Here is a 27,922-nt window from a genome sequence, read left to right on the forward strand (position 1 = left end):
TTCTGTAGGCTGGCCAACCAGGAGCCATCCCTTACCCTTCTCCTCTTCTGTAGGCTGGCCAACCAGGAGCCATCCCTTCCCTTTCTCCTCTTCTGTAGGCTGGGCAGTCAGGAGTTAATGGACAGAGTAGTGGAGGTAATAGCCACTGAGAGTGACAGCTGGCTATGAGGCCCAGTTTGTCTCTGTCACTCAGACTCCATTGTCAAAGTTGAACCTGACATAACTTCTCCGAATGATGTCATTGTTTTTTCCCCCCAGATATTTACCCCCATGCTTAGGTTTGTGTACTCAATAATGGATGTGTCAGGCTTTTATAAACGAGTGGTTTATTATTTCCCATCTAGATCAATACCAATCCTAGTTGTTCATTTACAGTAAGTAGCCAACTGCTATGAATGACCTCAACTTTCAGATCAAACGAAGCCAGAGTTATTTTTGTGAATCAAACTAGGATGTACCTCCCTCCTTCCCTCTTCTCTTCCCTCCTCTAAGTAATACCTAAATGAAGACCTAAAAAGGTGTGAACCAAGGTGTAAATTACTGAACTGCAAACCCAAAGGTGTGGATAGCAGAGCAGAAAGTAGAAATTAACCATACGAGGTTCAATGTGGTATCGTCCAAGGCACACAGTCTTACCACCCCACAGAGAGATTAAACTAAGTAAGCCTGTGTGAGGAAGAAAGAGTTGAACTCTCTTAAAGGAGAAATAAAGGATATTTAATTCAAACTCACAAATTTGAGCAGCAAAGTGTTTTCCCGTAGCGCTCCGATGCAACCAGCGAATCCCAGGATGAACATGACTCCTCCCACTACGATGAACAGCCACACGGGGTCGAAGCCTCCCAGGTCTGTTATGGAGGCCATGTTGGACAGCACCCCCTGCAGGACAGGAGGACCAAGGTGTTATTACAGATGTACAGACAGATAGCACCCTAACCTCCCAGGTCTGTTATGGAGGCCATGTTGGACAGCACCCCATGCAGGACAGGAGGACCACGGTGTTATTACAGATCTACAGCACCCTAACCTCCCAGGTCTGTTATGGAGGCCATGTTGGACAGCACCCCCTGCAGGACAGGAGGACCAAGGTGTTATTACAGATGTACAGACAGATAGCACCCTAACCTCCCAGGTCTGTTATGGAGGCCATGTTGGACAGCACCCCCTGCAGGACAGGAGGACCAAGGTGTTATTACAGATGTATAGACAGACAGCACCCTAACCTCCCAGGTCTGTTATGGAGGCCATGTTGAACTGCACCCCCTAGAGGACAGGAGGACCAAGGTGTTATTACAGATCTACAGCACCCTAACCTCCCAGGTCTGTTATGGAGGCCATGTTGGACAGCACCCCCTGCAGGACAGGAGGACCAAGGTGTTATTACAGATGTATAGACAGATAGCACCCTAACCTCCCAGGTCTGTTATGGAGGCCATGTTGAACTGCACCCCCTAGAGGACAGGAGGACCAAGGTGTTATTACAGATCTACAGCACCCTAACCTCCCAGGTCTGTAAGCGACACCATGTTGAACTGCACCCCCTAGAGGACAGGAGGACCATGAGGTTAATTCAGATGTGTTTTTTTACCACTGAAAGCATAAGACCCCAAAAGTAAAAAGTAAGAAATGGCGGTGATAGATCTGCAAGAAAGCAGTGTTGTGCAACGTCTTCTTTGGCATGATATAATACAATACAACACCACATCTTACTGTCAGAGAGACACTAGGCATTCCACTGCCTTTCCCTTCCAGGACAATAAACACAGACAGACAGCCCTCCCCCTGCTTCCCCTAACACCCTGCTTCCCCCTAACACCCTGCTTCCCCCTAACACCCTGCTTCCCCTAACACTCTGCTTCCCCCTAACACTCTGCTTCCTGCTTCCCCCTAACACTCTGCTTCCTGCTTCCCCCTAACACCCTGCTTCCCCCTAACACTCTGCTTCCCCCTAACACCCTGCTTCCCCCTAACACTCTGCTTCCCCATAACTTCCTGCTTCCCCCTAACACTCTGCTTCCCCCTAACACCCTGCTTCCCCCTAACACCGTGCTTCCCCTAACACTCTGCTTCCTGCTTCCCCCTAACTTCCTGCTTCCCCCTAACACTCTGCTTCCCCCTAACACTCTGCTTCCCCCTAACACTCTGCTTCCCCCTAACACTCTGCTTCCCCCTAACACTCTGCTTCCTGCTTCCCCCTAACACTCTGCTTCCCCCTAACACTCTGCTTCCCCCTAACACTCTGCTTCCTGCTTCCCCCTAACTTCCTGCTTCCCCCTAACACTCTGCTTCCTGCTTCCCCCTAACTTCCTGCTTCCCCCTAACACTCTGCTTCCCCCTAACACTCTGCTTCCCCCTAACACTCTGCTTCCCCCTAACACTCTGCTTCCTGCTTCCCCCTAACACTCTGCTTCCTGCTTCCCCCTAACACTCTGCTTCCCCCTAACACCCTGCTTCCCCCTAACACTCTATTTCCCCTTAACACTCTGCTTCCCCCTAACACTCTGCTTCCCCCTAACACCCTGCTTCCCCCTAACACCCTGCTTCCCCTAACACCCTGCTTCCCCCTAACACTCTGCTTCCCCTAACACCCTGCTTCCCCCTAACACTCTGCTTCCCCCTAACACTCTGCTTCCCCTAACACTCTGCTTTCCCCTAACACCCTGCTTCCCCCTAACACTCTGCTTCCCCCTAACACTCTGCTTCCCCCTAACACTCTGCTTCCCCCTAACACTCTGCTTCCCCCTAACACTCTGCTTCCCCCTAACGCTCTGCTTCCCCCTAACACTCTGCTTCCTGCTTCCCCCTAACACTCTGCTTCCTGCTTCCCCCTAACACTCTGCTTCCCCCTAACACTCTGCTTCCCCCTAACACTCTGCTTCCTGCTTCCCCCTAACTTCCTGCTTCCCCCTAACACTCTGCTTCCCCCTAACACTCTGCTTCCCCCTAACACTCTGCTTCCTGCTTCCCCCTAACTTCCTGCTTCCCCCTAACACTCTGCTTCCTGCTTCCCCCTAACTTCCTGCTTCCCCCTAACACTCTGCTTCCCCCTAACACTCTGCTTCCCCCTAACACTCTGCTTCCCCCTAACACTCTGCTTCCTGCTTCCCCCTAACACTCTGCTTCCTGCTTCCCCCTAACACCCTGCTTCCCCCTAACACTCTGCTTCCCCTTAACACTCTGCTTCCCCCTAACACTCTGCTTCCCCCTAACACCCTGCTTCCCCCTAACACCCTGCTTCCCCTAACACCCTGCTTCCCCCTAACACTCTGCTTCCCCTAACACCCTGCTTCCCCCTAACACTCTGCTTCCCCCTAACACTCTGCTTCCCCTAACACTCTGCTTTCCCCTAACACCCTGCTTCCCCCTAACACTCTGCTTCCCCCTAACACTCTGCTTCCCCCTAACACTCTGCTTCCCCCTAACACTCTGCTTCCCCCTAACACTCTGCTTCCCCCTAACGCTCTGCTTCCCCCTAACACTCTGCTTCCTGCTTCCCCCTAACACTCTGCTTCCTGCTTCCCCCTAACACTCTGCTTCCCCTAACACTCTGCTTCCCCCTAACACTCTGCTCCCTGCTTCCCCCTAACACTCTGCTTCCTGCTTCCCCCTAACTTCCTGCTTCCCCCTAACACTCTGCTTCCTGCTTCCCCCTAACTTCCTGCTTCCCCCTAACACTCTGCTTCCCCCTAACACTCTGCTTCCCCCTAACACTCTGCTTCCCCCTAACACTCTGCTTCCCCCTAACACTCTGCTTCCCCCTAACACTCTGCTTCCCCCTAACACTCTGCTTCCTGCTTCCCCCTAACACTCTGCTTCCTGCTTCCCCCTAACACCCTGCTTCCCCCTAACACTCTGCTTCCCCCTAACACTCTGCTTCCCCCTAACACTCTGCTTCCCCCTAACGCTCTGCTTCCCCCTAACACTCTGCTTCCTGCTTCCCCCTAACACTCTGCTTCCTGCTTCCCCCTAACACTCTGCTTCCCCTAACACTCTGCTTCCCCCTAACACTCTGCTCCCTGCTTCCCCCTAACACTCTGCTTCCTGCTTCCCCCTAACTTCCTGCTTCCCCCTAACACTCTGCTTCCTGCTTCCCCCTAACTTCCTGCTTCCCCCTAACACTCTGCTTCCCCCTAACACTCTGCTTCCCCCTAACACTCTGCTTCCCCCTAACACTCTGCTTCCCCCTAACACTCTGCTTCCCCCTAACACTCTGCTTCCCCCTAACACTCTGCTTCCTGCTTCCCCCTAACACTCTGCTTCCTGCTTCCCCCTAACACCCTGCTTCCCCCTAACACTCTGCTTCCCCCTAACACTCTGCTTCCCCTTAACACTCTGCTTCCCCTTAACACGCTGCTTCCCCCTAACACCCTGCTTCCCCTAACACCCTGCTTCCCCCTAACACCCTGCTTCCCCCTAACACTCTGCTTCCCCTAACACCCTGCTTCCCCCTAACACTCTGCTTCCCCCTAACACTCTGCTTCCCCTATCACTCTGCTTCCCCTAACACTCTGCTTTCCCCTAACACTCTGCTTTCCCCTAACACCCTGCTTCCCCCTAACACTCTGCTTCCCCTAACACCCTGCTTCCCCCTAACACTCTGCTTTCCCCTAACACTCTGCTTCCCCCTAACACTCTGCTTCCCCTAACACTCTGCTTTCCCCTAACACCCTGCTTCCCCTAACACCCTGCTTCCCCCTAACACTCTGCTTCCCCTTAACACTCTGCTTTCCCCTAACACCCTGCTTCCCCCTAACACCCTGCTTTCCCCTAACACTCTGCTTCCCCCTAACACTCTGCTTCCCCCTAACACTCTGCTTCCCCCTAACACTCTGCTTCCCCCTAACACTCTGCTTTCCCCTAACACCCTGCTTCCCCCTAACACCCTGCTTCCCCCTAACACCCTGCTTTCCCCTAACACCCTGCTTCCCCCTAACACTCTGCTTCCCCCTAACACTCTGCTTCCCCCTAACACTCTGCTTCCCCCTAACACTCTGCTTTCCCCTAACACCCTGCTTCCCCCTAACACCCTGCTTTCCCCTAACACTCTGCTTCCCCCTAACACCCTGCTTTCCCCTAACACCCTGCTTTCCCCTAACACCCTGCTTCCCCCTAACACCCTGCTTCCCCCTAACACCCTGCTTCCCCCTCTAAACCCTGTGGCTGGGTACTGGTCAACTTCAGGTGACTTCCTCTCTCACTCTAGCTGCCCAATTCACATTCTGCCCTGAAGACATCCTTTCTCTTTCCCCTAACACTCTGCTTCCCCCTAACACCCTGCCTCCCCCTCTAAACCCTGTGGCTGGGTACTGGTCAACTTCAGGTGACTTCCTCTCTCACTCTAGCTGCCCAATTCACATTCTGCCCTGAAGACATCCTTTCTCTTTCCCCTAACACTCTGCTTCCCCCTAACACCCTGCCTCCCCCTCTAAACCCTGTGGCTGGGTACTGGTCAACTTCAGGTGACTTCCTCTCTCACTCTAGCTGCCCAATTCACATTCTGCCCTGAAGACATCCTTTCTCTTTCCCCTAACACTCTGCTTCCCCCTAACACCCTGCCTCCCCCTCTAAACCCTGTGGCTGGGTACTGGTCAACTTCAGGTGACTTCCTCTCTCACTCTAGCTGCCCAATTCACATTCTGCCCTGAAGACATCCTTTCTCTTTCCCCTAACACTCTGCTTCCCCCTAACACCCTGCCTCCCCCTCTAAACCCTGTGGCTGGGTACTGGTCAACTTCAGGTGACTTCCTCTCTCACTCTAGCTGCCCAATTCACATTCTGCCCTGAAGACATCCTTTCTCTTTCCCCTAACACTCTGCTTCCCCCTAACACCCTGCCTCCCCCTCTAAACCCTGTGGCTGGGTACTGGTCAACTTCAGGTGACTTCCTCTCTCACTCTAGCTGCCCAATTCACATTCTGCCCTGAAGACATCCTTTCTCTTTCCCCGGAATTTATGCTGCAGTAGTTTGTGTCAGGGGTCAAGGGTCAGTCGGTTATTTCTGGAGAATTTCTCCTGTCTTACCCGGTGTCCTGTGTGAATTTAAGTATGCTCCCTCTCTTTCTCGCTCACTCTTTTTTGGAGGACCTGAGCCCTAGGACCATGCCTCAGGACTACCTGGCATGATGACTCCTTGCTGTCCCCAGTCCACCTGGCCGTGCTGCTGATCCAGTTTCAACTGTTCTGCCTGCGGCTATGGAATCCTGACCTGTTCACCGGACGTGCTACCTGTCCCTCCAGACGTGCTACCTGTCCCAGACCTGCTGTTTTCAACTCTCTAGAGACAGCAGGAGTGGTAGAGATACTCTTAATGATCGGCTATGAAAAACCAACTGACATTTACTCCTGAGGTGCTGACTTGCTGCATCCTCGACAACTACTGTGATTATTATTATTTTACCATGCTGGTCATTTATGAACGTTTGAATATCTTGGCCATGTTCTGTTATAATCTCCACCAGTACAGCCAGAACAGGACTGGCCAACCCTCAGAGCCTGGTTCCTCTCTAGGTTTCTTCCTAAGTTCCTGTCTTTCTAGGGAGTTTTTCCTAGCCACCGTGCTTCTACACCTGCATTGCTTGCTGTTTGGGGTTTTAGGCTGGGTTTCTGTACAGCACTTTGAGATATCAGCTGATGTAAGAAGGGCTTTATAAATACATTTGATTGATTGATTGACATTGGAATTTGGCTTCTGGTGGCATTCTGAGCTCTAGTTTCTCCATTCTGTAGCCTTCTCAGGTGTGGTGTAATCCAAAAAAGAAACTGGGCCATGATCCTTGACCTCAACCTGAGGCTACGGCACCACAGAATCATCTATGGCACAGATTCCTCTTGTGGTTCATATGATCCTTTTATGTTGTGGTTACACAGGAAACTGGAGACCTTCTACAAAAGGCTCTTTGTTGTCAAGCTAACCTTGACCTACAAAATACTGTAGTATGACTTAGATCTTATGCATGACTTAATGTGTTAAGAAAAAGCAACCTGTTGGAACATGAATTCAGTATGAATCCTAACATCATCCTAACAGTATTACAAAACAGCAGACCGTTTCCACATTGGCCATTAACATCTTGACTGGTCCATTTCCAGCTAATTAATGACCTAATTGACCATTTAGGAATTGTTAACCTGTAATGAGGTTCTGAATGTATCCCACTTTCAACACATCACAGAACAACATCTTCTACCTGACCTTCAGTTTATTGGGATGGACAGAAAGAGAGAGAGGGGGGGTGTAGAGCGAGGGAGAAGAGAGAGGGGTTGTAGAGAGAGGGAGAAAGAGGGGTTGTAGAGAGAGGGAGAAGAGAGAGGGGTTGTAGAGAGAGGGAGAAGAGAGAGGGGTTGTAGAGAGAGGGAGAAGAGAGAGGGGTTGTAGAGAGAGGGAGAAGAGAGAGGGGTTGTAGAGAGAGGGAGAAGAGAGAGGAGGTGTAGAGCGAGGGAGAAGAGAGAGAGAGGGGGTGTAGAGCGAGGGAGAAGAGAGAGAGAGGGGGTGTAGAGCGAGGGAGAAGAGAGAGAGAGGGGGGTGTAGAGAGAAGGAGAAGATTGAGAGAGCGAGACGATGAAGGTAGAGGTAGACAGAGAGAGAGCAGAGGACAGAAAGAGAGACCGAGGTTAGAGACAGAGAGGGGCAAAGAAATGTTATTACCCAGACTGACATTAAAATATGTCATCTAATCTGTAGTTATCTGCTGTCAGACATACCGCGTCCTAGATACAAAGACATAACTAATATGTCTGATGGTGATCGCTGTCTCTCAAATGTAAAGCATATGGTTTCTCATTGTGGTAGTGGTTGTTGTGTGAGGGTCCGGTACACACAATGACAATTCCCCATATTTTAAAAGTGATGTCATTGTAATCTAAATGTAAAATTAGACTTTTCTATTTAGCCAGCCGTAGCTGTTAACTAACAAGGTTCTTTATTATTGAGGGAAATGAGGGTAAAGTCACAGTGCTGGGCTGAAGGGAGGTCGGGGTAAAGTCACAGTGCTGGGCTGAACGGAGGTCAGGGTAAAGTCACAGTGCTGGGCTGAACGGAGGTCAGGGTAAAGTCACCGTGCTGGGCTGAAAATTATATCAGGTTAAAGTCACAGTGCTGGGCTGAAGGGAGATTAGGGTAAAGTCACAGTGCTAGGCTGAAGGGAGATTAGGATAAAGTCACAGTGCTGGGCTGAAGATGATATCAGGGTAAAGTCACAATGCTGGGCTGAAGGGAGTTCAGGGTAAAGTCACAGTGCTGGGCTGAAGGAAGATTAGGGTAAAGTCACAGTGCTGGGCTGAAGGGAGATCAGGGTAAAGTCACAGTGCTGGGCTGAAGGGAGGTCAGGGTAAAGTCACAGTGCTGAAGGGAGGTCAGGGTAAAGTCACAGTGCTGGGCTGAAGGGAGGTCAGGGTAAAGTCACAGTGCTGGGCTGAAGGGAGATCAGGGTAAAGTCACAGTGCTGGGCTGAAGGGAGATTAGGGTAGAGTCACAGTGCTGGGCTGAAGGGAGTTTAGGGTAAAGTCACAGTGCTGGGCTGAAGGGATATCAGGGTAAAGTCACAGTGCTGGGCTGAAGGGAGGTCAGGGTAAAGTCACAGTGCTGGGCTGAAGGGAGATCAGGGTAAAGTCACAGTGCTGGGCTGAAGGGAGATCAGGGTAAAGTCACCGTGCTGGGCTGAAAATTATATCAGGGTAAAGTCACAGTGCTGGGCTGAAGGTAGTTCAGGGTAAAGTCACAGTGCTGGGCTGAAGGGAGGTCAGGGTAAAGTCACAGTGCTGAAGGGAGGTCAGGGTAAAGTCACAGTGCTGGGCTGAAGGGAGGTCAGGGTAATTGTTAATTGTTTACTCCATGTGTAACTCTGTGTTGTCTGCTCATACTGCTATGCTTTATCTTGGCCAGGTCGCAGTTGCAAATGAGAACTTGTTCTCAACTAGCCTACCTGGTTAAATAAAGGTGTTCTCAACTAGCCTACCTGGTTAAATAAAGGTGAAATAAAAAAATAAATAAAAAGGGAGATCAGGGTAAAGTCACAGTGCTGGGCTGAAGGGAGATTAGGGTAGAGTCACAGTGCTGGGCTGAAGGGAGTTTAGGGTAAAGTCACAGTGCTGGGCTGAAGGGATATCAGGGTAAAGTCACAGTGCTGGGCTGAAGGGAGGTCAGGGTAAAGTCACAGTGCTGGGCTGAATGGAGATCTGGGTAAAGTCACAGTGCTGGGCTGAAGGGAGATCAGGGTAAAGTCACCGTGCTGGGCTGAAAATTATATCAGGGTAAAGTCACAGTGCTGGGCTGAAGGGAGATTAGGGTAAAGTCACAGTGCTGAACGGAGATCAGGGTAAAGTATGTATTTAACCCCCCAGGCTACCCTGATATGAGCAAGTATTATTCCATCCAGGCTACCCTGACATCAGTATGTATAATTCCATCCAGGCTACCCTGACATCAGTATGTATTATTCCATCCAGGCTACCCTGACATCAGTATGTATAATTCCATCCAGGCTACCCTGACATCAGTATGTATTATTCCATCCAGGCTACCCTGACATCAGTATGTATTATTCCATCCAGGCTACCCTGATATGAGCACGTATTATTCCATCCAGGCTACCCTGACATCAGTATGTATAATTCCATCCAGGCTACCCTGACATCAGTATGTATTATTCCATCCAGGCTACCCTGACATCAGTATGTATTATTCCATCCAGGCTACCCTGACATCAGTATGTATTATTCCATCCAGGCTACCCTGACATCAGTATGTATTTAACCCCCCAGGCTACCCTGATATCAGTATGTATTATTCCATCCAGGCTACCCTGACATCAGTATGTATTATTCCATCCAGGCTACCCTGACATCAGTATGTATTATTCCATCCAGGCTACCCTGACATCAGTATGTATTATTCCATCCAGGCTACCCTGACATCAGTATGTATTATTCCATCCAGGCTACCCTGACATCAGTATGTATTATTCCATCCAGGCTACCCTGACATCAGTATGTATTATTCCATCCAGGCTACCCTGACATCAGTATGTATTATTCCATCCAGGCTACCCTGACATCAGTATGTATTATTCCATCCAGGCTACCCTGACATCAGTATGTATAATTCCATCCAGGCTACCCTGACATCAGTATGTATAATTCCATCCAGGCTACCCTGATATGAGCAAGTATTATTCCATCCAGGCTACCCTGACATCAGTATGTATTATTCCATCCAGGCTACCCTGACATCAGTATGTATTATTCCATCCAGGCTACCCTGACATCAGTATGTATAATTCCATCCAGGCTACCCTGACATCAGTATGTATAATTCCATCCAGGCTACCCTGATATGAGCAAGTATTATTCCATCCAGGCTACCCTGACATCAGTATGTATTATTCCATCCAGGCTACCCTGACATCAGTATGTATTATTCCATCCAGGCTACCCTGACATCAGTATGTATTATTCCATCCAGGCTACCCTGACATCAGTATGTATTATTCCATCCAGGCTACCCTGACATCAGTATGTATAATTCCATCCAGGCTACCCTGACATCAGTATGTATAATTCCATCCAGGCTACCCTGATATGAGCAAGTATTATTCCATCCAGGCTACCCTGACATCAGTATGTATTATTCCATCCAGGCTACCCTGACATCAGTATGTATTATTCCATCCAGGCTACCCTGACATCAGTATGTATTATTCCATCCAGGCTACCCTGACATCAGTATGTATTATTCCATCCAGGCTACCCTGACATCAGTATGTATTATTCCATCCAGGCTACCCTGACATCAGTATGTATAATTCCATCCAGGCTACCCTGACATCAGTATGTATTATTCCATCCAGGCTACCCTGACATCAGTATGTATTATTCCATCCAGGCTACCCTGATATGAGCACGTATTATTCCATCCAGGCTACCCTGACATCAGTATGTATAATTCCATCCAGGCTACCCTGACATCAGTATGTATTATTCCATCCAGGCTACCCTGACATCAGTATGTATTATTCCATCCAGGTTACCCTGACATCAGTATGTATTATTCCATCCAGGCTACCCTGACATCAGTATGTATTATTCCATCCAGGCTACCCTGACATCAGTATGTGTTATTCCATCCAGGCTACCCTGACATCAGTATGTATTATTCCATCCAGGCTACCCTGACATCAGTATGTATTTAACCCCCCAGGCTACCCTGACATCAGTATGTATTATTCCATCCAGGCTACCCTGACATCAGTATGTATTATTCCATCCAGGCTACCCTGACATCAGTATGTATTATTCCATCCAGGCTACCCTGACATCAGTATGTATAATTCCAACCAGGCTACCCTGACATCAGTATGTATTATTCCATCCAGGCTACCCTGACATCAGTATGTATTATTCCATCCAGGCTACCCTGACATCAGTATGTATTATTCCATCCAGGCTACCCTGACATCAGTATGTATTATTCCATCCAGGCTACCCTGACATCAGTATGTATTATTCCATCCAGGCTACCCTGACATCAGTATGTATTATTCCATCCAGGCTACCCTGACATCAGCATGTATTATTCCATCCAGGCTACCCTGACATCAGCATGCTATTCCCCCAATTCAAATAGCATCTACAGGTGCTCAGATAAGAGAGTTTCAACAATACCTGACACAGATCAATGCAAAATATTCACCAGAAAAGCCATGACCAGTTCGATCACGGTGAAAAATCTGACTTCTCTTCTGCTGTTAGCCAAACAACCAGAGAAAAGCACCATGTTTGCTATTTTTTTTTTTTTTTTTTTTTAAAGATATTTTGTTTAGAATTTGGACTATCCGGATACCTGAAAAAATGTCATGAAAATATTTGCATAATAAATGTTTCTTACCTTCTCGGCCCATGCCCACAGTCCTATGCCCAGGAAGGCTGCTCCCAGTAGCTGTTGAATAAAACACAGAAACAGAAGGTTACCTGACATACAAACACTACACATATTCCATCACAGTAAACTGACTGTACACATAACCACTACATTAGCAAAAGTATGTGGACACCTGCTCGTCAAACATTTCATTCTAAAATCATGGGCATTAATAAGGAGTTATTAATGGTCCCCCCTTTGCTGCTATAACAGTCTTCACTCTTCTGGGAAGGTTTTCCTCTAGATGTTGGAACATTGCTGCTATAACAGCCTCCACTCTTCTGGGATGTCTTTCCACTAGATTTTGGAACATTGCTGTGGGGACTTGCTTTCATTCAGCCATGAACATTAGTGAGGTCGGGCACTGATGTTGGGTGATGAAGCCTGGCTCACAGTTGGCTTTCCAATTCATCGCGAAGGCGTTCGATGGGGTTGAGGTCAGGGCTCTGTGGAGGCCAGTCAAGTTCTTCCACAAAACCATTTCCGTACAGACCTCGGTTTGTGCACGGAGGCATTGTTATGCTGAAACAGGAAAGGGCCTTGCACAAACAGTTTCCACAAAGTCGTCTAGAATGTCATTGTATGTTGGGCGCAGGTAGCATTCTCCTGGCATCCGCCAAACTCAGATTCGTCCATTGGATTGTCAGATGGTGAAGCATGATTCATCACTCCATAATCCAATGGAGGCGAGTTTTACACCACTCCAGCCGACGCTTGGCATTGAGCATGGTGATCTTAGGCTTGTGTGTGGCTGCTCGGCCATGGAAACCCATTTCATGAAGCTTCAGACGAACAGTTCTTGAGCTGACGTTGCTTCCAGAGGCAGTCTGGACCTCAGTAGTGAGTGTTACAACCGAATATAGAAGATTTTTACGCTCTTCAGCACTCGGCGGTCCTGTTATGTGAGGTTATGTGGCCTACCACTTCTCGGCTGAGCCGTTGTTGCTCCTACATGTTTGCAATTCATAATAACAGCACTTCCAGTTGACCGGGGCAGGTCTAACAGGGAAGACATTTTGCAAACTGACTTGTTGGAAAAGTGGCATCCTATGACGGTGCAACGTTGAAAGTTACTGAGCTCTTCAGCGAGGCCATTCTACAGCCAGTGTTTGTCTATGGAGATTGCATGACAGTGTGCTCAATTTTATACACTTGTCAGCAACGGGTGTGGCTGAAATAGACAAATACACTCATTTGAAGAGGTGTCCACATACTTTTGTATATATAGTTGTTAGCAGTTGATGTTACTCTTCAGTAACACAGACCCCCAAAAAAAATCAGAGGGAGACAAATAGGTTCATTCAAAGAGAACAGTACAGTCAAGTAGAGTATAGTTCAGTACCGTAGAGTTCAACACAGTACAATAGAGTATAGCACAGTACCGTAGAGTTCAATACAGTACAATAGAGTATAGTTCAGTACCGTAGAGTTCAACACAGTACAATAGAGTATAGCACAGTACCGTAGAGTTCAACACAGTACAATAGAGTATAGTTCAGTACCGTAGAGTTCAATAGAGCACATTAGAGTATAGCACAGTACCGTAGAGTTCAACACAGTACAATAGAGTATAGTTCAGTACCGTAGAGTTCAACACAGTACAATAGAGTATAGCACAGTACCGTAGAGTTCAACACAGTACAATAGAGTATAGTTCAGTACCGTAGAGTTCAATAGAGCACATTAGAGTATAGCACAGTACCGTAGAGTTCAATACAGTACAATAGAGTATAGTTCAGTACCGTAGAGTTCAACACAGTATAATAGAGTATAGTTCAGTACCGTAGAGTTCAATAGAGCACATTAGAGTATAGCACAGTACCGTAGAGTTCAATACAGTACAATAGAGTATAGCACAGTACCGTAGAGTTCAATACAGTACAATAGAGTATAGCACAGTACCGTAGAGTTCAATACAGTACAATAGAGTATAGCACAGTACCGTAGAGTTCAATACGGTACAATAGAGTATAGCACAGTACCGTAGAGTTCAATACAGTACAATAGAGTATAGCACAGTACCGTAGAGTTCAATACGGTACAATAGAGTATAGCACAGTACCGTAGAGTTCAATACAGTACAATAGAGTATAGCACAGTACCGTAGAGTTCAATAGAGCACATTAGAGTATAGCACAGTACCGTAGAGTTCAATACAGTACAATAGGGTATAGCACAGTACCGTAGAGTTCAATACAGTACAATAGAGTATAGCACAGTACCGTAGAGTTCAATACAGTACAATAGAGTATAGCACAGTACCGTAGAGTTCAATACAGTACAATAGAGTATAGCACAGTACCGTAGAGTTCAATACAGTACAATAGAGTATAGCACAGTACTGTAGAGTTCAATACAGTACAATAGAGTATAGCACAGTACCGTAGAGTTCAATACAGTACAGTATAGTTCAGTACCGTAGAGTCCAATACAAGTACAGTAGAGTATAGTTCAGTAAAGTAGACTTTAATACAGTACAGTATAGTTCAGTACTGTAGAGTCCGATACAGTACAGTAGAGTATAGTTCAGTACAAAAAGACATTAAAGCTTGTCTGGTTGCCTGAGAAGCAGTTCACACAGACGTTCAGTTGATGAAACCAATGCTGCATACATCGGTTGTAAAACAATCTCTGAAGCGCTCACAATTGGCCAATTGATTCTCCTCTATTCAGTACTGGCCATGTAATTCTGACAAAGTAAAAAAATATTCTTAGAATAGCCTAATTGATAAGAAACTCCAATGCTGTCAAGATCTCCCCTGAACACTGAATATTTATAAATAGATAAACATCTCAGTTGGCTACCTCACCCACCTGGTTCACTGAACGAGGAATTATTTTAAAAGACATATCAAGCATTTGGTTGTAATGTCTCAGGGAGACCAACCATCCTCCAGGCGAGATACTGGGTGAGCAGGGTGGCCAACCATCCTCCAGGAGAGATACTGGGTGAGCAGGGTGGCCAACCATCCTCCAGGAGAGATACTGGGTGAGCAGGGTGGCCAACCATCCTCCAGGAGAGATACTGGGTGAGCAGGGTGGCCAACCATCCTACAGGAGAGATACTGGGTGAGCAGGGTGGCCAACCATCCTCCAGGAGAGATACTAGATGAGCAGGGTGGCCAACCATCCTCCAGGAGAGATACTGGATGAGCAGGGTGGCCAACCATCCTCCAGGAGAGATACTGGGTGAGCAGGGTGGCCAACCATAGTCCAGGAGAGATACTGGGTGAGCAGGGTGGCCAACCATCCTCCAGGAGAGATACTGGGTGAGCAGGGAGACCAACCAAACTCCAGGAGAGATACTGGGTGAGCAGGGAGACCAACCAACCTCCAGGAGAGATACTGGGTGAGCAGGGAAACCAACCAACCTGGTTGAGAGAATGCCAAGAGTGTGCAAAGCTGTCATCAAGGCAAAGGGTGGCTACTTTGAAGAATCTCAAATCAACACTTTTTTGGTTACTACATGATTCCACATGTGTTATTTCATAGTTTTGGTTGTCTTCACTATTATTCTACAATGTAGAAACTAGTCCAAATAAAGAAAAAACCCTGGAATGAGTGGGCGTGTCCAAACTTTTGACTGGTACTGTACGTCTACGATAGGTTCAGATTTGGTCCAGTCCAGTCTGTCAATATCCATTGGTGTCCGGTGTCGGTGCTCAGTGGGTGAGGATGCTGGTTACAGTGAATGGAAAGAGAGGGTGCTCATGGGTAGGTGTCAGTAAAAGCTGGGAGAGGTGACATTAACGAGAGCGAGCGCGAGAGGTTGTTCAGACAAATTGTTTTAAAAAAGGGATCATTTTGGGAATGTGGCACTTTATCTAGAGTCAAATGAACTCGTGGATACCATTTATATTGACAAACCAAACAAATCAAAACAAAGGCAAAGTCTTCTCATGCTTTGTTGATTTCAAAAAAGCCTTCAACTCAATTTGGCATGAGTGTCTGCTATACAAATTGATGGAAAGTGGTGTTGGGGGTAAAACATATGACCTTATAAAATCCATGTACACAAACAACAAGTGTGCGGTTAAAATGGGCAAAAAACACACATTTCTTCACACAGGGTCGTGGGGTGAGACAGGGATGCAGCTTAAGCCCCACCCTCTTCAACATATATATCAACGAATTGGCGCCTGACAAGGCTAAATTTATTTTTATTGATGTATTATATTAAGTTAAAATAAGTGTTAATTCAGTATTGTTGTCATTATTACAAATAATAAAAATAAAATACAAATCTGCAGATTAATCGGTATCGGCTTTTTTGGTCCTCCAATAATCGGTATCGGTGTTGAAAAATCATAATCGGTCGACCTCTACTCGGGAGTACACCAGAGTGAGTCCAGGTGAGGTATTAGCTGGAGATCAGACGTTAGTATAGTCCCATCAAACTAATCCAGTGGGATTAGCGAGATGGAAACGCTCACTCAACTGCTCTCTCTCTCTCTCTCTACCTCTCTTTCTACATCGCTCTCTACTTCCATCTCTCTCACACTCCCTCCATCTCTCTCGCTCTCCCTCCATCTCTCTCTCGCTCTCCCTCCATCTCTCTCTCGCACGCTCCCTCCAGCTCTCTCTCGCGCTCCCTCCATCTCTCTCTCGCGCTCCCTCCATCTCTCCCCATCTCCACCTCTCTCTCCAGCTTTCTCTCTCTCTCTTTCTCCATCTCTCTCTCTCCCTCCACCTTTCTCTCCATCTCCACCTCTCTCTCCATCTATCTCTCTTTCTCCATCTCTCTCTCCATCTCTCATGTTTGGGTGTATGTATCATAATCACACTGCGGCTAGGGATTCCATCCTATCTCCATGTGGACAGTAGGATTATAGACAGTTGGGGGGAGAAGCTCTCCTTTAATCCATATGATCCGGTTATCCTACGCCTCAGAGTGTGAGTGTGTGTTAACCTCAGTTTCCCCAACCTTAACCCTAGGCTACACAACCAGTCCCATGCTCATCTCAGTGCTTTAAATAAACTAGGGAAGGGCCTACATACTAGACACTTTCATCAACAGATGAATGAATGACCTTTCAAAGCCAACCACTTGCATTGGTTATATACTCTGCTGGTGATACGACACACACACAAAAAGATTCAAACATTCCCAATTCACCACATCTCATACTGTGTAATCAACGTAGGGCCTATCAGACGACTGGATGTGTTGTGTGGTTTGTTGCAACAAACCACACAACTGCCTTTCCCAGGGACTAGACTACATTAAGATATTTACAGAGTTGTATAATGTTATAGTAGAGACCTGATATTTACAGAGTTGTATAATGTAACAGTAGAGACCATAAGGTTCATGCAGATAACATTCAGGCTGCTCAGACACTCTGAGCCTCCATCTTCTTAATCTTCTGGTAATTACAACCCTGTAAGGTTCGCAGAACATCTGAGAAGTGGAGTGAAAAACGTGATTAATGACGACGTGGATAAGAGACAGTCGGCTAATTATGTTTACAAGCTAGATTAGTGGTTCTCAACTGGTTTATCCTCGGCACCCAAAATACAATCTGGAGAAAACGCTTTTAGTTACGCTACATTGATAGTAAATGTAGCAATTACATAACAACAAGGGAACAACATTCTCACCTCTTTCATTGTCAATAATAAAATGTTGCCCAAATTCTTGCCGAAGAATATTAAACTCACTGGCTTGAGACCAAAAAAAAATAAAATCTACCAAAATGCCCTTGCCGATAGTTCTGTTTGAAGACAATTTGTTCCGAGATGAAATGATTTACAATCGTAAATTAACAATTATACACACTAACTTCATCATTCAAACAAATGTTATGTTTTTACTCAAAAAAAACGCGACCCACCAGCTGAGAATCGCTGAGCTAGACAGGTAGGTGTTATTTCTGGAAGTCAACAACTAACCAAAATGACCATTAGAAAGAAATCTGGAGGCCTAGTAGGTCTCAAGTTAGCTAGCCTACTTCCTTATAGGTCTAGCAGTTAGCCTAGCAGCATATTGGAGGACTGTTGTTCATATTCCATTCACCCAGTTCAATGTAACATGGATAAGTTTAGGATACTAAATGATACTTTAATGTTCCCTATACCCATAAGGTTGCTACAACCTAGACTGCAAAAGGAGCTTCTATTGGACAAATTCAAAGATGTCCCATCTCCTTCTGTTTAAGAAACATTTGCAATAAAAATCGGAGGAATGAATGCACCCCTGAAGCACCTCACGCACAGTTCAAATCAAATTGTATTGGTCACATGCGCCGAATGCAACAGGTGTAGCCTCTACAGTGAAATGCTAACTTACGTCCCAACAAAGCAGAGCTGAAAAAAATATACATTATTTGAGTTAAAAGGAAATAGTATAAAAATAACATGGCTATATACAGGAAGTACCTGGTAGTAACATGGTTATATACAGGGAGTACCAGGTAATGACAAGGTTATATACAGGGAGTACCAGGTAATAACATGGCTATATACAGGGAGTACCAGGTAATAACATGGTTATATACAGGGAGTACCAGGTAATAACAAGGTTATATACAGGGAGTACCAGGTAATAACATGGCTATATACAGGGAGTACCAGGTAATAACAAGGTTATATACAGGGAGTACCAGGTAATAACATGGCTATATACAGGGAGTACCAGGTAATAACTAGGCTATATACAGGGAGAACCAGGTAATAACATGGTTATATACAGGGAGTACCAGGTAATAACATGGCTATATACAGGGAGTACCAGGTAATAACATGGCTATCTATATACAGGGAGTACCAGGTAATAACATGGCTATCTATATACAGGGAGTACCAGGTAATAACATGGCTATCTATATACAGGGAGTACCAGGTAATAACATGGCTATATACAGGGAGTACCAGGTAATAACATGGCTATATACAGGGAGTACCAGGTAATAACATGGCTATATACAGGGAGTACCAGGTAATAACATGGCTATATACAGGGAGTACCAGGTAATAACATGGCTATATACAGGGAGTACCAGGTAATAACATGGCTATCTATATACAGGGAGTACCAGGTAATAACATGGCTATATACAGGGAGTACCAGGTAATAACATGGCTATATACAGGGAGTACCAGGTAATAACATGGCTGTATACAGGGAGTACCAGGTAATAACATGGCTATATACAGGGAGTACCAGGTAATAACATGGCTATATACAGGGAGTACCAGGTAATAACATAACTATATACAGGGAGTACCAGGTAATAACATGGCTATATACAGGGAGTACCAGGTAATAACATGGCTATATACAGGGAGTACCAGGTAATAACATAACTATATACAGGGAGTACCAGGTAATAACATGGCTATATACAGGGAGTACCAGGTAATAACATGGCTATATACAGGGAGTACTAGGTAATAACATGGCTATATACAGGGAGTACCAGGTAATAACATGGCTATATACAGGGAGTACCAGGTAATAACATGGCTATATACAGGGAGTACCAGGTAATAACTAGGCTATATACAGGAAGTACCAGGTAATAACATGGCTATATACAGGGAGTACCAGGTAATAACTAGGCTATATACAGGGAGTACCAGGTAATAACATGGCTATATACAGGAAGTACCAGTGCCTAGTCAATGTTCAGGGGTACGGGGTAGTTGAGGTACATGTGGGAAGGGGTAAGTGACCAGGCAATCAGGATAGACAATAAAAAGAGTAGCAGCAGTGTATGAAAGACTGTCTATGTGTGAGTGTGTGTGTCGTCAACATGCACGTGTGTGTGTGTGTCACAGGAGGTTGGTGGCACCTTAATTGGGGAGGATGAGCTCGTGGTAATGGCTGGAGAGGAATTAGGGGAATGGTATCATAGCATTAAAAAAAAAATGGTTTCCATGTATTTGACGCCAATCTATTTGCTTCGTTCCAGACATTATTATGAGCCGCCCTTCCCTTAGCAGCCTCCACTGGTGTGTGTTTGCATGTATGTGTGTGTTGGAATGTCAGTCTAGTGAGTGTGTGGGTAGAGTCTAGTGAGTGTGTGGGTAGAGTCCAGTGAGTGTGTGGGTAGACATTGTAACATTGCAAAAATCTGAAACTTTCTGTCCAAAAATGATGACGTTCATATTTGCATGGCACGGTGGAGATCACACAAAAAACAAAACATTTTCCACAGGTCAGAGAGGCAGACTGCAAAGTTTAGACAAACCCCAAATGTTGCAAACCAAATCCTAGTCTAATAGCATGGGGAAATATTATCTAGACACGTTTTACTATGGGAGATTAAGTTTATAAATTGACTGGCTGGAATGTGGGACAGTGGAAGAGAATTATTAAATCTAATAGAACTGTTCACAGGTATTACCTGAAGAATTCAGGGACTGTGGCACTATAACTCCCTGCTATCATCCAATCAGCACCCAAACAACCAGTTTTATAATTACTACTTAGGCTTGCAACATGAAATAATGTCCCTGGCTAGTAGCCTATCAGCTCTTTGTGTGTGACCATGACAGTGTTGCTGACAATGGACTCAGTGGCTACTGTGTACTGTACACTAGCTCACTGTCTAAGCCATGCTTTAAGAGGTGTGTATGGGTGGAGTAGGTTAGCTCAGAGTGAGAGTGGCTATTGTATGAGGTTAACAGGCACGGATAGGACAGGCATTAAGGCAGTAGAGTACAGAGACAGTTAGCTAGCTGTCTGACTCCAATAGCCCAACACACATAGGCCTATACACACCCAAACCTACCCTACAAACAGCTATTCATCAGAACTATGGGGAGCACCCACCCACAGTGTAAGTTACTACCTACTATTGTTGGCATTCTGCTGTCCTACATTACTATCACATTAGGGCTGCTGGGAACCACACAATATACTTCACACAAATAGGCACAATAATGCCCAATGAGTCAAATATTAGCAGATGGATGATTGATCATAAAACAGTTATATATATATATATATATGAGAGAGAGAGAGGAAATTGAAAAATTGACCGTTTCAAATTAACAAATCACTCATAATGGTGGGATGCATAAGTTACGTATGACACATTCACCTGGCCGATGATCACTGTCAAGAAAGGTAGCTAGCATCACCAAATCAATAACAGGAAATGATCACTATCTAATGGGACTAACTTACTGAACAGTATTTTAGGATTTATTCGATAAAGAACATCGGAATATAGTTTTAGGGCTAGGCGATCGAGCATAGTTTTAACTTGTTTAATTTGTCTCTTTCGGGCAGCACTAGAAAAACTATTGTTTAGAATAATTACATGCGGGTGTGAAATACAAAAATGTCAGCTACTTACCCAAAATATGATGTTAAATCCAAACAAGAAGTATTTGACACTGCAGCTCACTTCGGCTCCTTTAAAATGCTGGCGTTTTTGACTGCTAACGTTACTCATCCTGTAAACGTCGAGGCTAACTAGCTAGCTAGCCAACAATGTAGACGCCACTGGTTAGTTAGCTAACCTACAATCACGTCAATGACAAACGAACTACTATTTGTGTAACACACAAGCTAACTATCTCCATAAAACAACTTTGAGAAGAAAGAAAATTCAGCTAGCTAGCCAGCCAAATCACAAATACATCGCCGGCTAGCTAGTTAGCCTACTAGCTAACAACAGATCCAAAAACACTTTTGGATGTGTAAACAAAATAGACATTCATCTGCGGTTCAACGTACAACGTTACTCTCCATAACTAAACATATAGTTGAAAGCTAAAAAATAAAAATAAATCCAAAGAATTACTTTGTTTTGTTGATGATATAAATATAGTCGATTTCTCCCGTTCATAGCATTTGGTTGTTTTACATTTCACCTTTTCTTGTTGACAACAACCGTCGTTGTCCAATGAACTGAGCTGAAGAAACCCATCTGGACAAGTTGTATATCTAGAGCGAGACCTGCACTGGGGTTATTCAGGGAACAGCACTGCTGCTTTTTCCCCCCACTGGTGCAGTACACAGACCAAACAGAACAATGGTGAATAATGAACATACCCCTCTGAAAACAATTTAGCTATTTGTACAACATAAATAACGTACCAATAATAACATGTACCAAGTAAGAGGCACTGGTAATTCTTGCATTTGTTATTTGACAGTTTAAAATGTTACTTAAAAAAAAAAAATCATGACATGTAAACCTTGTACAACTACTAAACTAAAACAACCAAAAATTAAGCAATACATAATAAGACAAAAATGTGCAGCAATTAACAACTTTAAATATATGTTGTGGGGGGGGGGGATTGTGCTGTGGCTGTGAGCCTATCAGTGATAGTCTGGCTAACACTTAACACGGGGTCTGGAAGGAATGGCTCTTTGACCTTGTCGGCACAATGCATCTATAATGAAGGGGGATGTGATTTTACTGCTTGGCTCTCTGTGTTTATTCTCACTCAAACACCCACAAAGCACAGCCACACACAGTCCCCCGCTTCCAAACACAGCCGCACACAGTCCCCTGCTTCCAAACACAGCCACACACAGTCCCCCGCTTCCAAACACAGCCACACACAGTCCCCCGCTTCCAAACACAGCCACACACAGTCCCCCGCTTCCATAACAACGGTTGGATATTTTTTCAACCCCCCCCCCCAAAAAAAAATATATATATATTTGATTTGAAACAACAAGTCTCAATCCCTTGAGGCAAAGAAAACATTTGAGAGAACCAATCAAACCCGTCGATCAATTTCTGAGCGTTGATTGCATTTAACAAATGGCCTCCATTCCAGAGTGTCACAGCTTTCCCAGTGCTGTGAGTCACTGTGGGTTGTGTCAGCCAGTCAGTGTCACAGCTTTCCCAGTGCTGTGAGTCACTGTGGGTTGTGTCAGCCAGTCAGTGTCACAGCTTTCCCAGTGCTGTGAGTCACTGTGGGTTGTGTCAGCCAGTCAGTGTCACAGCTTTCCCAGTGCTGTGAGTCACTGTGGGTTGTGTCAGCCAGTCAGTGTCACAGCTTTCCCAGTGCTGTGAGTCACTGTGGGTTGTGTCAGCCAGGCTATATCAGTGATTCCTGACCTGTCCATATCTGACCTGTGTTGTACTGCAACCTGGTGTTATGTTAGATTACTACAGATGGAGATACTGGACATTAAAACTCCCCTCTTTAGTCCTACAGATGGCAGTCTATGCATGTCTTTAAATCACCAATAATTATACCTCCTTCATTTGCATGTGTATAGCTGCCCAATATGTAGGCTACATCAAATCAGATTTCCATACGTCAGTATCCCCAAGATGATGTGTAGCTACTGTCTGGCTATGTTCTCATGACAAAATTAGTTATTAAAATAGACACAGCAATACTCTAGGATTTCCTGAGGCTAACTTTGGGCTCCCGAGTGGCACAGTGGTCTAAGGCACTGCATCTCAGTGCTAGAGGCATCACTACGGACATCCTGGTTGGAATCCAGTCTTAATCACAACCGGCTGTGATTGGTAGTATAGGGCGGCGAGTCCCATAGGGTGGAGAGTACCATAGGGTGGAGAGTCCCATAGGGTGGAGAGTCCCATAGGGTGGAGAGTACCATAGGGTGGAGAGTCCCATAGGGTGGAGAGTCCCATAGGGTGGAGAGTACCATAGGGCGGCGAGTCCCATAGGGTGGAGAGTCCCATAGGGAGGCGAGTCCCATGGGGCGGCGAGTCCCACAGGGTGGAGAGTCCCACAGGGTGGAGAGTCCCACAGGGTGGAGAGTCCCACGGGGTGGCGCACAATTGTCTGGATAGGCTGTCATTGTAAATAAGAATTTGTTCTTAAAAACCTACTGTGTAGTTCTTGAAATGTGAATAAAGTCAGTGGATGTTTAAATCTAGAATCAATATAGTTTGTTGTCACTAGCTGGCTGTGCGAATGAAAGATTTCCCTCATGAATACATTCACCTGCGTCCCAAATTACATTCTCTATTCCCTATATGGTGCACTGCTTTAGACCAGAAACCTACGGGTCATGGCCAAAAGTAGTGCACTATTTAGGAAATAGGGTTCTATTTAAGATGCAGAAAAAGATTAGATAGCTGAAGGGGCGCAGAAAGCCCAGTGGTCTGCCGGACAGACTTGCCTTTGCTTGTTAGCTGCTATCTGTATTGATTTTCTCTTGGTGGCTGCTGGTGTGCTGAATTAAATGATTCTGAGTTAGTATGTCGTCATAGTCCTTTTCCCCTGTCATATACTATAAAAGACTATGAGCGTGGATAAGAACCGCGGTAACTGTGTAGCATTATGTGTCGTTACAGAACACCATGAATTTAGGTATTCCCAGATTAGCCTGTTCAAAATCTACATAGTCTTCTTCCTGTTGTAACATCCCAGATTAGCCTCTACCACATCTACATAGGCCCTTCCTGTTGTAACATCCCAGATTAACCTCTACCACATCTACATAGGCCCTTCCTGTTGTAACATCCCAGATTAGCCTCTACCACATCTACATAGGCCCTTCCTGTTGTAACATCCCAGATTATTCTCTACCACATCTACATAGGCCCTTCCTGTTGTAACATCCCAGATTAGCCTCTACCACATCTACATAGGCCCTTCCTGTTGTAACATCCCAGATTAACCTCTACCACATCTACATAGGCCCTTCCTGTTGTAACATCCCAGATTAGCCTCTACCACATCTACATAGGCCCTTCCTACTGCTGTCATGTAACTGAAGTGTTTAGTGAGCTGAAGTGGAAAGAGACAGAGATACAGAGACCACACACACAACATTGATATAATTAGTGTCAGCACTTTTATTTAGTTTTGTGTTCCGTTGTTTAAATAACACAGAATTAAGGAGGGGTACATGAGACCTATTTTTGATACACACACAAACACAACATCATTGATTGTTAGTCATATTACTAAACCTGTGTCCCAAACTCAAGAAAATCCCCCCCCCTCTTGTTAAAATACTAATTACAATCAACATTTGGGATTGGGACATAGTCATTCTGTGTTGATTGGCAGGGGAGGGGGGGGGGGGGGGGCTCTCAGGGGAGGGGGGTTTACTCAAGGCTGAAGCAAACCCACAGTGGCTCCTGTGTTGATTGGCAGGAGAGAGACTCTCAGGGGGGGGGGGGGGGGGGGGGGGGGGTGTTTACTCAAGGCTGAAGCAAACCCACAGTGGCTCCTGTGTTGATTGGCAGGGGGGGAGACTCTCAGGGAATGGGGGGTTTACTCAAGGCTGAAACAAACCCACAGTGGCTGCATCAGAAATGCCACCATAGCTCTAAATTGAGTTGTTGATATATTGTTGATCTTTCACCGTTCGTAGCATTTGGATGTTTTTTGCATTTCACCTTTCCTGTTGTGAATGTTCTGACGACAACCTTCGCCGTCACAAGGAAAACCAAGTCGCTAAATGTGTTTACTCTGAATAGGGTGCCATTTAAGACAAATACATGTCAGTGAGAAGGTTATTCCTGCTTACCCAAGGTGCCAAGGCACCACAATACCAGCTGTCTCTGTCAGTCAGAGATTCAACACACTAGGGTCATATTCATTAGAGCACACTGTAGCAAAATGCTGTGCAATGGAAAACAAATCCTTATTGGACAAGCTCAGGTAGTCCCTTCCTGTTTCAGTCCCTTTTTTTCTTCTGTTTGGGTGTCTAATGAATGCAGCCCACATGTGACGAGTCAATAATCTGCTGATGCAGCGGTCACATAGAGTCCTATGTGTTTAGGGGACTGGGATACAAGTCCAACACTCTAACCACTAGGCTACCCTGTGTTTAGGGGACTGGGATACAAGTCCAACACTCTAACCACTAGGCTACCCTGTGTTTAGGGGACTGGGATACAAGTCCAACACTCTAACCACTAGGCTACCCTGTGTTTAGGGGACTGGGATACAAGTCCAACACTCTAACCACTAGGCTACCCTGTGTTTAGGGGACAAGGATACAAGGATCCTGTATTTCCTGTGGTCCTGTTCTGTTTGTGATCCGCTACGGGGCCGGAGGCAGAGATGTGGAATGACGTCGGTGGCCTTGGTGACCCCCCCCCCCCCCCTCCACCACCCACCCCCGCCTGCCTTGAAATACAATGCCTCCAGAGGGTTGAAGTGGAACGTTTACATTTCCTGATAAAAATTTTTGTTATAACTGTATAACATAAACAGGCTATTACAATGTGTTGTGTTTAGCGTGTGGCGGCGGTCTCAGACTGTTACTATGACATTTATGGAGAACAGCGTGGTGTCGTGTGTGAATGACACCTGTTTCAGGCCAATCAAAGTCAGTCCAATACGGTGTGTGCCAATGGGAACGTGGAATGAATCAAAGAAGTGCAAAATCAAGTGAAACTTGATCAAATACAAAAAATCTAAAGCAAACTGAAATGTGCACGTGCATTTAGAGTATTGTACGCGGAATACAGGGCCTTGCTTCAGCAAGAGTTTGGTCACTTAAACAAACCTACTCTTATCGTCCCATCTCAACCTAACATCCAACAGCAACATTCTCTCAACCATCTCTTGTGGAATGCCTTCTTTTAAAAAAAAAAAAAAAATCATCTTTCCTATTGGCTACCTTGATCGTTGTGGTACGCACAGATGTTTGTCCCTACAACATTAGTGACAACAAAACCTTGGTTTCCTATCGATCTCTCAGAAGGTAGTGTTTCTACATACTGTATTTGTTGTCATTTTGATGTCCCCAGCCATTGTTCGTTTTGTTTTCGGTGCCCGGACAGTAGACATATCAGTATTAGAAACGATAACATTGTGTCCCATCGGTTAACTTATACTGTAAACCTACACAAACTTCCTCTTTTGTCTGTCTCTGTCTCTCTTCTACCTTTCTACCTGCCAATCTGTACATTCATTTGAAACAAAGCTGTACACAAAACAACATACAGTAACTGTATATACAGTATATAGAGGGGATAGATGCATTATTGCACTGCGATAGATAAAGACTGCATAAGAAGTTTTGTTGTTTCCCTGTTCACTAAAAAGGATGTACTGTAGTGTACGTTTGTTGTTTCCCTGTTTACTAAAAAGGTTGTACTGTAGTGTACGTTTGTTGTTTCCCTGTTTACTAAAAAGGTTGTACTGTAGTGTACGTTTGTTGTTTCCCTGTTCACTAAAAAGGATGTACTGTAGTGTACGTTTGTTGTTTCCCTGTTTACTAAAAAGGTTGTACTGTAGTGTACGTTTGTTGTTTCCCTGTTCACTAAAAAGGATGTACTTGTAGTGTAGTGTATGTTTTTTGGGCCATTTATGATGCTATCAATACCACAATTAACGCCAATGTTCCTTGACTCTTTGCATAGTAATGTTATGGAATGGTAGAGAAACTACAATGTACCCAGAACCATCTATAAAATGTCAATGTAAATCTATGTCTCTGACTGTACGCATTCTATCTCTACGTACTCATTCAGAGGGAAGAGTATAGTCCATCTTTGTTTTCAAAAATCTACTAACTATCAAGCCAACATTCAAAGGGATTTGTTTGATGAAAGCATAGTCCAGTAAACTGTAATATTATATTACAAAACTCCTATACCTGCCTCCCTGTAGACACTACTACTACGGTACTGAAACTGACCCATCAATACTCTCTGTCTATATCCCAAATGACACTCTATTCCCTATACAGTGCACTACTTTCGACCAGGTTCCATAATGCTTGGGTCAAAAGTAGTGCACTATATACTGTAGAGAATAGGGTTCCATTTTGAATTACAGTCTCTCTCTCTCTCTCTCCCCAGTTTGACCTGTGTCAGATCTGCAAACATCATGTGGTTTAACTGCATTCCTTTCTACTCCAATGTATACCCAGCAATATTAAAACACATACATATATATATATATATATATATATATATATATATATTTAAATATATATATATATATACATTTATATATATAAATATATATATATATATATATATATATATATATATATATATATATATAAATATATATATATATATATATATATATATATATATATATATATATATATATATATATATATATTTCTATATATAAATTTATATAT

At 45.0% G+C, this 27,922-nt stretch overlaps 1 protein-coding gene across 2 annotated transcripts in view; it reads right to left on the bottom strand.

Annotated features, from left to right (window-relative positions):
* The window catches only part of LOC110504358 (tetraspanin-17), a 38,064-nt gene extending 16,208 nt beyond the window's left edge, over nucleotides 1-21,856 (bottom strand). The window contains exons 1-3 of one of the 2 annotated variants that reach the window (XM_036969870.1): nucleotides 21,669-21,856; nucleotides 11,881-11,931; nucleotides 733-879 (exon numbers count right to left, since the gene is read on the bottom strand). In XM_036969870.1, the coding sequence (XP_036825765.1) occupies nucleotides 733-879; nucleotides 11,881-11,931; nucleotides 21,669-21,713 (243 nt within the window). In that variant the 5' untranslated portion in view covers nucleotides 21,714-21,856. Of the gene's footprint in view, nucleotides 1-732; nucleotides 880-11,880; nucleotides 11,932-21,218 lie in introns of both variants that reach the window. The other variant, XM_036969869.1, reaches the window with a different exon arrangement.
* Nucleotides 21,857-27,922: the final 6,066 nt, after the last annotated feature.

The sequence above is a fragment of the Oncorhynchus mykiss genome, chromosome 31 (genome assembly GCF_013265735.2).
Source record: "Oncorhynchus mykiss isolate Arlee chromosome 31, USDA_OmykA_1.1, whole genome shotgun sequence".
NCBI lineage: Eukaryota > Metazoa > Chordata > Actinopteri > Salmoniformes > Salmonidae > Oncorhynchus > Oncorhynchus mykiss.